Source organism: Anolis carolinensis, chromosome 3 (genome assembly GCF_035594765.1).
Source record: "Anolis carolinensis isolate JA03-04 chromosome 3, rAnoCar3.1.pri, whole genome shotgun sequence".
Classification (NCBI taxonomy): Eukaryota; Metazoa; Chordata; class Lepidosauria; order Squamata; family Dactyloidae; genus Anolis; species Anolis carolinensis.
The window spans coordinates 195061580-195075281 of record NC_085843.1 but is presented as its reverse complement, the minus strand read 5'-3'; the positions used below and the strand labels follow the sequence as shown (position 1 = coordinate 195075281).

General features: G+C 38.1%; 1 protein-coding gene across 1 annotated transcript in view; it reads left to right on the top strand.

Annotated features, from left to right (window-relative positions):
• cpxm2 (carboxypeptidase X, M14 family member 2) overlaps positions 1-13702 on the top strand; it is a 97705-nt gene that overhangs the window by 9141 nt on the left and 74862 nt on the right. The window contains exon 2 of the mRNA XM_003218602.4: positions 2685-2786. Within this exon, the coding sequence (XP_003218650.3) occupies positions 2685-2786 (102 nt within the window). The remainder of the gene's footprint in view (positions 1-2684; positions 2787-13702) is intronic.

Sequence of the window (13702 nt, the reverse complement as noted above, 5' to 3'; positions counted from 1 at the left end):
TAAATTGCTGGAATAAAGTGAGGTAAAAATTAGAGGAACTAGATAAACAGGATGTTGCAACCAAGTGCCTGCATGTTCTCTATTATTCATTTAAAATGTCCCACATGTATGTTCTCTCACTATGTTGCCCTAGGCTGGTTCCTGTGGAGTACTTATGAATGCATGCACTAGATTTATGCATTCATAACTGTTCAATATTCATGTTTATACTTGTGGTACTATTACCATAATATCAGTCTTCCACACATACTTTAACATTCAGCTCTCCCACCTGGTAACTGAGGTGTCCTCTGATGACAACTGGGATATGGCAAGATGGCTTTTTCAATGTTAGCAATCTGCAGGATGAAAATCAGAAGCAGGATGCCTATCACAACTCCTCATCCTACTGCAGATAATTGACTAAGAGGAGTAAGTAAACTTCATCCTGCTGCACCACAGTCACCAGAAGAATAGATCCCATTACTCAGTGTGGTTGCTGGTCATTAAGGTAGATTTGTGGAGTTGAATCAAGATACCATACAGACATCTCTGATGTAGAATCTTTGCCAGTATTTTTTTAAAAAGATAGTTCAGCAAAATTTACTCCTAACTGTATCCATAGACCTGACATCTTTATTTCTAGATTTGAAGGATGCCATTAGTTTTGAATCACATGCCAATCTTGAATCTCTAGATAAGTGCCAAATACATCTCAATCTCTTGCAGTTTTTTAGGTGTCCAGGTTCTGTGTGCATAGTCTATAATATGTCAAAGATAAACTGCCTTCTTGTTTGCTGTTCCTGATGGAATCCACACTAACTTTCTGGCTGTCTATGGAAGAAAAAAATAGGAAACATGCCATGTTATTCTACTTGCCAGTGGTAGGCAAAGTTTCCAACTCACAAATTGTTCTGATTTCACAACCATTATTAATGTTACTCCCTTAGAAGTAAGTAGCCACTATATTCATAAGAAGATTGATTGCACACTTAGGAGAAGAGCTGCTTGATTGAATCAAGAACTTTTTTTATCAAACTGTCAGGCTTAATTAGAGTCATGACATGTACTCCTGTGGTCCTATTGCCCATAAGAATTTATGGTGCAATGAATCATTTGATTCTTACTAGAGTTTTATCTTCTGTATAGTTGCTAATACACAAATGTAGGTATCTAGTGCATACATCTTGTCTCATACTAGACTTTAAAGGTAAGGATAAATTGGCAGTTTTATTTTCTCTCAATATTTTCGTTTTTTAAATCACATTTTTTCTGGCATGTTTGTGAAATAATTTGAAATTTTTGGTAAGTTCTTATTAAAACAGAATTAAATTTGATCTGACAAAATTCAGCTATTCCTAATGTGGAGATGACAATGTGCAGCCAGCCTGTTACACCTCTATTAACATTAACAATCTGTTTGAAGAAAAGACGTAGAGCAAGCCTAATTCATCAACACAAAAATCATTGCATAGACACGTACAAGGATTCAAATCCTAAACTTCAAGAATAGAGGACACAACAGCCTTTTCCTAGCTAGGCAAATCTGTCAGTTTTGCTTTCTCTCTCATTCCAACTGCAGTCCAGCTTTTAGTGTCTTTACTTGCAATATCTTAAAGAAAATGTGGGGTTCAATGTAGTGCAATAGTTTGAGTGATGGATTGGGACTCCAGAATATGAGAAACCAACATTTGAATCCCCATTTAGCCATGGGGCTACACTGGATGACCTTGGGTATGTCATACCATTTTATTCAAAAGGAGAGTAATGGCAAATCTGAAGAAACCTTACAAGAAAATTCTGTGGTAGGGATGTCATAAGTTGGAGTTGAGTTGAAAGCAAATAACAACAACAACAACAACAACAACAACAACAACAACAACAACAACACCTTTCCCAATCATGACTTACCAGATGTTGTAGCTTGTGTTGGGGAGAGTTAATTCTTTCTTTTGTTCCTTTTGATCAATAAGAACCAATTCTTGTTGAAACTAGTGGCACTTTGTCAGCAATCCTGTTTATACTTACTGAGGAGTAACCCCACTGAAGACTGTGGAATTGACTTTTAAGGAAACATGGACAGGATTGTATTGCATTAATAATAATGAAATTGTTAAGACCTATTCAATTATGTCTGAAGGAAACCCCATATTTATATAATTTGTGGATCATTCGGAAAGAAATAGAAATTAGATGTTTGCCGTACCAGTTTACAGTGAGGGTGGGTGATGATGGGATTTTTCCCTTTTGTCTTCATTTATTGACTTGCGACCTCATCAGGTGGGCCTTCAGAATTGCCACACATTGTGGCAAATCTGGTAATGCCATTCGGGGGGTATGGGGAACCAGTCATCTCATGCCCCACATCGCCCGGCTTACTCGTGGCCCCATCCCACGAGAGAAGTGTTGGCTGCCCAGCTTGCTCCCACTGAGCCAATACAACATGGGAGGCTTACTATGTTGTTGCCATGGCAGCATGCACCAATTAGTCTATATTTTTGCGACAGCCCCCCCCCCTCCCTCCCGGAAGTTTCACTACATCGTGGTATGGGAACTGGTGAGCTCCATTGCAAAAGTATAGATGAACTGGAATATGCCGCTGAAAAGTACCTCATCTGATGAGGTCATTAGTTTTGTGATATGTTACGATACTTATATTTGGGGGGAAATAACGTAATATGTTTGTTTCTCTTTTCTTCTGTCAGCTAAAAATGGCAACAAGAAAGGCGAGAAAAACAAGAAGAGCAGTGAAAGAACCCTAGATGGTGACTTTGAAAGGCGAAGCACTTATGAAGATAGCCGAGAAAGTAAGCTAAAATGCTATCTATGCTCACTCTTTCCTTGAAACCAGTAGGCTGGGATCCTCTTGAAGCAGTTCAATGGCATGTTTCTTGGTTACAGTGACAATTACACTTTCTACATTCTTGCATATGGAGGTATCTAGTATCCACTTAAACAAGCAGTTTCTCATATACAGTGCAATGGGCTAGCGGTATTCTTCCATGATCTGAAATTCCCTCCAGAATTTTGCCTAGAAAATTGCTGCTGTGTGTATGTTGATTTAGCTTTATATGGTCCTGATGTTCAATGGGATTTTGGTTGCAATAATAAAAAAAAGCTGCCCTGAAGAAAGTACTGCATGATTTTATTTTTCACTTTAGGTTAGGGTAAAGGTTTTCCCTTGATGTTAAGTCTAGTCGTGACCGACTCTGGGGGTTGGTGCTCATCTCCATTTCTAAGCCGAAGAGCCGGCGTTGTCTGTAGACACCTCCAAGATCATGTGGCCAGCATGACTGCATGGAGCGCCATTACCTTCCCGCCGGAGCGGTACCTATTGATCTACTCACATTTGCATGTTTTCAAACTGCTAGGTTGGCAGGCGCTGGGGCTAACAGCGGGTGCTCATTCCGCTCCCGGGATTTGAACCTGGGACCTTTCGGCCTGCAAGGTCAGCAGCTCAGCGCTTTAACACACTGCGCCACCACCACTTTAAAATGCATGGATTCTGGATAAATGGATTTTAATCTTGGACATTCTTAAAATTTTATATAATGTGACTTTATTTTGTAATGGTATCTGTTTTATATGAACTGTTGTTTTGTAGATTGTTTTATATGAATTGTTGTTTTTACATTGTTTTTAGGCATTGAATTTTTGCCTATTTACTGTAAGCCGCTTTGAGTCTCCTCGGAGTGAAAGGCGGGGTAAAAGTGATGTAAATAAATAAATAAATAAATAAATAAATAAATAATATGATCAGTATAGATTCATATAATGCAGTTCAATTCAGTTAATGTTTTAAAAAAGATTTGTATTTGTGTTGTTTTAAATTGTGACCAAATTGTGTGATTGTTAGCCGCCCTGAGTCCCCATGGTGAGAGAGAGGGAGTATAAATAAAATAAATAAATCACAATTTGCAGAAATAAATCAATGATTCAGTAACAAACTTGACTCTATGTGTCTAATTCACCTGTTATTACATGTAAAGAAATGAGAGTCTGAACAAAGTTAAAGGGTGTCAATCCTATTCATAGCAATTCCCTAAATTATTATCTATTGTATGCTTTGACTAGATTGGTCTAAGGAAGTTCATTACCCACATTTGTATAACTACCCAACTCGTCGAGTATAAGATGACCAGAATATAAGCCGAGGCACCTAATTTTACCACAAAAACTGGGAAAACTTATTGACTCGAGTATAAGATGAGGGTGGGAAATCTAGCAGCTACTGGTAAATTTCAAAAATAAAAATAGATACCAATAAAATTACATTAATTGAGGCATCAGTAGGTTAAATGTTTTTGAATATTGACATAAAACTGTAATAATAAGATGATAATAAGACTGTCCAACTCTGATTACCTATATACTTGAGTATAAGCCAAACCGAACATGAGCCAATCAGGACCCTCACTCAAGAATAAGTCGAGGGGGACTTTATCAGCCCTAAAAAGAGCTGAAAAACTTGGCTTATACTCAAGTATATATGGTATTTAATGTCAACACATTTTACAATTTCAGCCTTAGAAATTTTACCAAATTAAGTTGCAATTTCATACATAGCTGTAGATGCCCATTCCAAAAATGAGCTGTTTCTGATATCTGTTTCTTTATTTAAAATGTTTTTGTGATTGATAAACTCTAAAGAAAGTGCGATGAACTAAAGTGACTTCAACTGCCTGTGTTTAACATTAGACACATTGAAAAAGATTTATAAGGTCTTGTGCTTACAAAGATAGATGATTCCTGCTTGAATATGAAGTTCCTCCATATTGTTTTAAGTTATTTAAAAGCCATATTCATTTTTTTATGCACATGCTCATTTGTCATCAGGAATAGTAGTGTTGTTAACTATTAACACTACAGAACTATTTGATATAATTCAATCCTGGCTGCTGTTCAGAATTTTCCATGCCAATTGCTGAACTTTCTGCAAGATGGTACCAAAATGACACTGATCTTTGAGAACACAGGAAGCCAGAATCAGTGACACCCATGGGTGTGGGGAGACTCCATGATCCATGGGGACTACTTATATGAAGCAGAACCCTGTAAAACCAGGATTTCAGCTCAGTCTGAGAGCATCTATAGACAGTCAAGAATCTGCCTTTACAATTTTATGATTTCCATGTCCAGGAGATACTGAATCCAGGATTGGAGGATTCAGTTTAGTGTGTTCTCATCTCATGTGTTGGCAGAATACATGAAACTAATGAGTGAGTAAGACTCAAGTGAATCTGAATTGTAAGAAGTTCATCCAATGTTCTTCACACAGGATGTAACCTTTGGAATTCTCTGCCAAAAAGTGCAGCCAGGGATACTAACCTACCTGGCCATGGAAAGGGATTGGACACAATAACAGTAACATCTCTAGGGTTGATGTTCTCAGAAGGGTGTTTCACCCAGAGACTGACATACCTGAACATCAGGTATGGAAAAAAGAGGCTCTTGCTAATAGGAACTCAGTTGTATCTGAACTGAATCTCCTTGTATTAGTTATAGAAAGAATATCTTTAAAATGTTTTTTAAAAAACAAGAAGAATAATTGATGTATATGAATCTTCACAATTTGGGACTTATTCTGCACAAACTTCTTTTGTTTCTTTTCACAAAAAACCCCAGTGGCTAGAATCTTGTTGGACAGTTATGAATACATAATGTATACTTACAAATTTAAGTGCCATGTATTCACAATCCTTATGTGGCCCTTACTCTAGTAGCTCCATCATATCTAGACTGAGTCTTTAGGGGCTATGTAGGGACTTTGAAACTCCCTCAAATTCCATTAACCAATAAGCAGCTGCTGGGATTGACACAGCTCTGTTCCTCTGTTGATCAAGAAGCGACTACCTAATGTAACCACTTTGAGTCTACTTGTGGAGAGAAAAAGTGTGGTATAAATAAACACAATGAAAATAATAATAATAATAATAATAATAATAATAATAAATAATAATAATAATAATGTTTCCCCCATTCTTGTGACTGATTTGTGGCACATGGTTATTTGCAACGGAGGTCCTTTTTCTACGTGTCATGTCAGAGGTTGCTGAAAGGAATGAATTGATAGGGTTAAGTTTTTAAACAAATCTTAGACTGCAAATGAGTCAATTTTTAATAGAAACTGATGAGCTAACCTCATGATTTCACAAGTTATAGAAAGCATGTGTTATAAAAGAATCTTCTCCATTTTGCTTTGCCATTGGAATAATGTAACTTTGCTCTTCATGGAGAGATATAGGTCAACATCCTTGAGCTGGAACAGCCGTTGAGTTGTGCATATTTCTAAGAGCCTACTTGTATAAGTATCTGTTAATTTATTAATGTAAAGGAGAGATATTTTTATCACTCTAGATTGTTCTATGGGAAGTTAGAATAAATCTTTCCTTATTGCTCTTGGCAATGCTGAAACTTTGTGGAGGTGACACAAATAAGGAAGCATTTGCTGGCAGAAGGCAAATGGAAATGCCGATAAGCTGCCAGTCCCAATTCTGGCAAAAGCCCTCCTCTTGCTCCCACCACTGTCACAAGCATGACTGGTGGGGACGAGGGGGAGGGCCTTTTTGGTGGTGGCCCCCCGACTCTGGAACGTTCTTCTTAGAGAGATCAGGCAAGTGCCTACATTGTCCTCTTTCCACAAGGAACTGAAAACCTGGTGGTTCCTGCAGGTTTTCGAGTAGGATTAGTCCTTAGTCATCCCCCCCCCCCCCCCGGTTGTAAGCTAGGACCTTGCTCTGCACTTTATCCACTTCCTGGCCCTATGATATTCTGATGCACTAGTCTTTGCCTACCCCTTATAGTTGACCATGTCCATTCTGAAGTTCTGGTTACTGGCACTTTGAATGCATTGATGGAGCATATTGAACTAGAATTTAATTTTTGTGATTGTTTTAGTAGACTTGTTTTTTATGATGTTTACTATGTTTATTATGTTTAACTTTGTTGTATGGTTTTGTTGTGACAATTGAGGTCTCCCATATTCCATAAGGAATCACAGGGGCAGTGTGGGGGGAAGCCATGCAGCGACACTTCCCCGTGTGTGATGGGAAAGCATTGCTCATCAACAGAGCCAGCCCTAGGTATTTTTCAAGTGTAGGTGAACAGAATTTTGGCGCCCCCCCAACCAATCACTGAAAAATAAAAGTGTTGGATAAGCGAAAATGTTGGATAATAAGGAGGGATTAAGGAAAAGCCTATTAAACATCAAATTAAGATTTTACAAATTAAGCACCAAAATATCATGTTTTACAAGAAATCAACAGAAAAAGTAGTCTCGACTGTGCCCCCGTATGTTTTGCGCCCCAAGCGACCGCTTAATTCGCCTCATTGTTGGACCGGCTCTCCTCATCAATGTCATGAGGTCCTTAGTCTCTCCTGCCACTTTTCTCTCACACATGAACTCTCACTGTCTCTGGAACACCCCAAACAATGATAGCAGACTAGGTGCAAGAGATTATGCCTAAAGGTGTGATAGACTGCAGATAGGCAAGAGAGTGATGAAATGGCAGATTCATTACATTCTCTTTCCTGTTCCCATTCCTTTTGTTATTTAGCTATCTTTTTTGTCCTATGGTCAGCAGGATCGAATATATGCTGCACAGTGGGAGAACAGAATGGTCAAACAGAGATGCAATGGCTAAATCTCTCATTTCAACATGTATAGCAGTGTGACAAACAGGCAGTCTCACTTTGACTTAGGAATGAATCTATTTATTTTCAGTGATGTCTATTCTACATTGGTTGTACTGGATAAGGCTGCTAAGAGTTGTAGTAGATGGCCACATACCATTTTCTTCAGAAAGCATTTCTGGCCCTGGTTTTAAAAGTAATGCTGTGGTAGCAGACAAGATATCACATACATTTTTATTGAGCAATGAATGACAGGTAAGAAAATGGTGGCTCACCCCAAAGGGGAACTCAAAATGGAATGGGTTCCCTAAAATATGCCATAGGAACAATGCGTTCAATTGAGATACACAATTTGAAAGTGGTTTGTAGTCCAAAAATTTAATTTTCCAAGCTTTGCTTGGATTATTATTATTCTCATCTTCAACATCATCATCTTTATTTCAATACTACCTTTCTCCCCCTAGGAACTCAAGGAAGCTAACAATAACATGACACAATCCACTAAATTTTAAAAACAAGGAAATACAAAAATTAAGGAACATGTCTGGAAAGTTAAAATACAATTAAATTTTCAGCTAAACATCTGACCCAACATCCTACCCATAACAGCCCTAGCAGCGTGCCTCTTATTTCCCCCCAATTGCATATAACCATCAGCATATTGGATTTTCTTGCCCTCTGAAGCTTTTATCATAGCTCCAGACTCTGCTTTGGAGAATTGTTGGAGAATCTTGAAGAACATCAGAGAGAAGAGAAGGAGGAAATCTCATTGTGCAAGTAGAAGTTCACTTATTCTGTATTGATGTCACTCAGATGATTCACTGGTTGCTTTGATGATAGAGTTCCATTTTTATTGGCATCATACAATTATATGCTGAGACAAGATATGGGAGCAGTAGCAATCTCAAAAATACCAATTTCTAACTTATCTTGTAATATGTTATCTAAAGCTTAACTGAACCTATTGAGTCTGAAAACTTGGATGGGAAATCTCATGAGAACAGATTTACTGGAATTCCTCCTTTCAACTCTGCCAAAATAACAGAAACATAGCATTAAATGGTTTAAAAAAAAAAGAAGGGGAAAAAAGATTGGCACCCACACAGCAAGCTGAAACCTAGAAGTCATTTAAGTAATTTAAAGACTGACAAATAAACAACCAAGCTTTTCTAAATATCCAAAATGTTTAGTTCAACATTTTCATGTTTGGAATAGAAGGACCACAGTGATCATTATCTGAGTGTTGTTTTACCATCATACTAAGCAATGATACAAATGGGAAGGAAACAGGGTCCTTTCCTTAGATAATGATAGTGTACTCCACAAATGTTTTCAACAAACTAAAGTGCTCAGTTCTGTCACTGTGAAGAGAATACGTTGCAGCTGTGTTCAGGAATTAAATGATATTTTTCATCCTTTAAAATAGGGAGAGACAAGAAGGAATGGCTACAAAATTTGAAGGATAAATTTGATAAGTCGGAGCAACAAGGTTTTTTGAATTGGTTTGAAAGGCAGCAGTTATATAAATGGAAAAATGACTTTTTAGGTAAAACCCCTGTATGTAGAGAGTTAAATAAATATGAAGAATGGCTATGTAAACTTAAAAAGCAAGAATTATCTGGGAAAGGGCTAATTGGGAAAATATACAATGGTTTAGTAGTTGAGGAAATAGGGTTGAAATTGTTGGAAAAGGTATGGGAAGGAGATCTAGGATTTTGACTGGAAAAGGGTACTAAAGCGGAGAGTAGTCAAGAATCTGTTGATAAGATTAAAAGAAATGTGTATAAAGCCAAATGGAGATAATATACCACACCGGTTAAATTACACCAACTCAATAAGAAGCACAGTAGCCACTGCTGGAGATGTGACATGCATAAAGGGGCATGTTTTCATTTATGGTGGGAATGTCCCCAGCTGAAGAATTTTTGAAAAAAGATAGTTAAGAAAATTGGTAATATTATAGGGCTAAACATTGCCCCAGATGCTAGGTTAGCATTACTAATGAATTATACAAAGTTGAATTTAGAAATGGAAAAGTAAGAATTGGTGATTATTCTACTTACAGTGGGAAGGCTTATAATTGTAAGGAGTTGAAAGATAGTAACCAATCTCATACTGGAGGCATGGTATGGGGAGATATGGAACATAGCTTTAAATGGCAAATTATCAATGGAATTGAGGGTGCTTAGAGGGGAAATTAAAAGATTGAAATTAGATTCATACTGGTTGGTTTCGGGTTGTGGCGCAGGCTGGAGAGCAAGCCAGCTGTAACCAGCTGCAATGAATCACTCTGACCAGGAGGTCATGAGTTCGAGGCCCGCTCGGAGCCTATGTTTGTCTTGTCTTTGTTCTACGTTAAAAAGGCATTGAATGTTTGCCTATTTGTGTAATGTGATCCGCCCTGAGTCCTCTTTGGGGTGAGAAGGGCAGAATATAAATGCTGTAAATAAATAAATAAATAAATAAATAAATGCATTTTAGAGAGTGACAAGGGAAAACAATACAACCTCACTGGAGAGGAATTCTGGATATGACATTTGTTTATTTTTTATTTATATATTTATGACAACGAAAATAATACTTGTCCAGGCTTAGATGGTGGGTCTAAGTGTATAATGAACATTCTTTCATATACTGTTTATACTGAATCTTGTTAATTTAAGTGTAAAGCAAATTAAAGTTAAAATAAAATTTAAAAAGGGAAAGACAAAGAGTCGCCCTCCAGATGTTGTGCTCGATACAAACTCCAATCACTTGTCACCATTGGCTACAGCGGCTGGGTCTTCCATGTGTTGCAGTCCAATAACATCTGAAGGGCCACATCCTCCCCACCATGGCAGTAGGAAAAACGGTTTTGCAAAGAAAATCTAGAGGATTACAAGGACCTGGAGTCAAAACAGGCCTCCATACCAGTACTTTATCAAACTGCATTTACTCATAATCTGCTTCTGATCTGAAGTCTAGAAGCTGGCAATGGCATTTTAAGCCTTAAATGGTTTGAGATCTTAGTACGTGAAGGAGTGCCTCATTATATGTCTGTGTCTGAGATCTACTGGAAAGGTCTTCTATCATTCAGGGCAATGTGATATCAGAGGATGTGGGGGAATTATACTTTTCCAAAAGAGACCCAATTGATGCCTACATTGTTCTCATTCCAGTGCCAGATTACATGACTACAATACCAGCTGTGGATTGGGCTATGTTTCCAGAGTTATCAACACCATAGGTCTTGCTGTTAACTCACACTATGTTGCCTTTAATTTACAATGACCCTATAAAGCTCATATGGTCACCTTGAGATAGTCATAGCCTCTCAGTTTAATCTACTTCAGCTAACAGTAAAGGTAACAAAAGTGATGGATGCGGGCAGGTATTTTACAATACGTTCAGCCCCAGGGGATAAATGGTATAGAATAAATTCAAATAAAAGATAGTTGAGAAAAGCATGATTGCCATAACCAATCTGATGCATTTCACACAAAAGCACATAAGCCAGTAAACTCTTTCTCAGCTCACCCACATGGATAAACAAAAAAGTCCCCACAGTGTTCTTAAATAAAAGACATATAAAGGATTGAGGAAAACCTTTAATCCACACTTTGGTTCGTGTCTGAGTCTTTCTCTCTTCCTTTTCTTTCCTCATTGTTCAATAGCGTCTGCTGGAGCCCCCAGTGACGTAGTGGATTAAAGCCTTGTGACTTAAAGGTTGGGTTGCTGATCTGAAAGTTGCCAGGTTCAAATCCCACCCGGGGAGAGCGCGAATGAGCTCCCTCTATCAGCTCCAGCTCCATGTGGGGACATGAGAGAAGCCTCTCACAAGGATGGTAAAAACATCAAAACATCCAGGCATCCCCTGGGCAATGTCCTTGCAGACAGCCAATTCTCTCACACCAGAAGCGACTTGCAGTTTCTCAAGTAGCTCTTGACATGAAAAAAAAGTAGCTCCTGCTGATAAGGTGACAGGAAATAGACGGTGTCTATCCCACCCACATGCCATTGGTTGTTAGGCTTGAACAATTGCTGTATCGTTTTCCAGAAGGCTTTGGGTCCCTCCCAAATTGACTTGGTTCTGAGGAGACTCCTCAGGGGCATTCACCTGGCTAAGAATTGTAATGTTTTAAAAATTGACCAGGATCTTACTGAAAGGTTACAAATGCATAAACACCATAGTTACGCAGCACCACCCTTCCCAATTCTCCCTGTCATGCCCCATGAAGACCCTCACTGTTTACCCCTAGTTAAGTCCTTTTTATTTAAAGGATTAATACTTTATGTACAGTTTCTGGGCGATCAGTCTAGACACAGCCTCTTTGCATCTGTCGCCCTGCCCCTTTAAGAATCCCCTCAGTGGCAGAGCCTCAGGCAAGGCACTTTATTAATTTATTTATTTATTTATTTCCAACATTTATATCCCGCCCTTTTCACCCGAAGGGACTCAGGGCGGCGTACAAAATTGGCAACAATTTGATGCCTACACATAATTAATACACAATTCGGTGCCTACACATAATTCCATAACTTTTGGAAGAGTCAGCCATTTCATGACTGCAGGGGGAAGACTGAGGAAGGTCGGAAAGTCTAAAAAATAGCATGTCCAGTCAGAGCTGTATTCAAGTCCAGTCAGAGTTAAATATTGAGACCATCTTAGATACAGTTGAACACCATACCAAAAAGAAACAATAAGAAGAAATAAAGATTCAAGAGCCTCAATTCGGCTAAAACTGTGTCCATCTCTCAAAGACTTTACCTTTCCTCATAAAGACTTTGTAGTGAGACTCAGGAGGAGGAAAAGTATAAAATTCTTGTCAGCTAATAAGTTCTTGTTTGATTCAACTATATTGTCTCCAGTCTGTTCCCTGAGCAGCCAGTTCACCTTTCAAGTACAGTAGAATCTCACTTATCCAACATTCGCTTATCCAACGTTCTAGATTATCCAACGCATTTTTGTAGTCAATGGCCCGGGCTGTGGAGCAGGCGGGAGACCAAGCCAGCTGCAATTAACTGCAATGAATCACTCTGACCAGGAGGTCATGAGTTCGAGGCCCGCTCGGAGCCTATATTTGTCTTTGTTCTGTGTTAAAAGGCATTGAATGTTTGCCTGTATGTGTAATGTGATCCGCCCTGAGTCCCCTTCGGGGTGAGAAGGGCGGAATATAAATGCTGTAAATAAAATGTTTTCAATACATCATGATATTTTGGTGCTAAATTCGTAAATACAGTAATTACTACATAGCATTACTAAGTATTGAACTTCTTTTTCTGTCAAATTTGTTGTATAACATGATGTTTTGGTGCTTAATTTGTAAAATCATAACCTAATTTGATGTTTAATAGGCTTTTCCTTAATCCCTCCTTATTATCCAACATTCTGCCGGATATGTTGGATAATTGAGACTCTACTGTAGTTAAGATAGTGTGGGGGCAGAACACTCTCAATGCCCCTTATCAGTGGGAATCTGTTTCCTTTTCATTGGGAAATAGTCAACAGATATTCCGATCCCCTATAATGGAGCATTTTTTGCAAATGGGGGAGAAAATTGTATCTTTTGCAAATTCTTTTTTGCAAGAATTAAACAAAAAAAGGTTTGAATCCCTAGTTCAGACCTGACTGCCTATGTGTCCTGTTGCCACCACTGCTGCCACTGCCTTTGCAAGCAAGGAGAAAATCAAATCACATATGTAGCAGATTGTTACACAAGCAGTTTGTCACTAGGTATGTAATTCTTCATCAAGGTGGTTCTCAAAGAAAGCAACAAGTAATTTTAGCAATTTTCTTCCCATTTTTTAATTCCTTTTTTTAAATTCCTATCTGAAGTCAATTGAAATTCAGGACTTATTCTGCACAGGGCTAGCTGCACAAAAATATTATTTTATAGGCAGAAAGTACATTTTTTCTTGTCAGTATAGTGTTCTCACCAGAGTTTCACAACATTTGACACAGCTTTCTTTTAATATTTACCATTGCAGAATGCCAAACTAATGAAAATGTTCTCCCTATGATTGAGAAATATAAAACCACACAACTTAGAGAATTATGTCAATATTTTTTAAATCTAAATCTGCACTTGAATACTTCTCTAAAAGTTTAAGA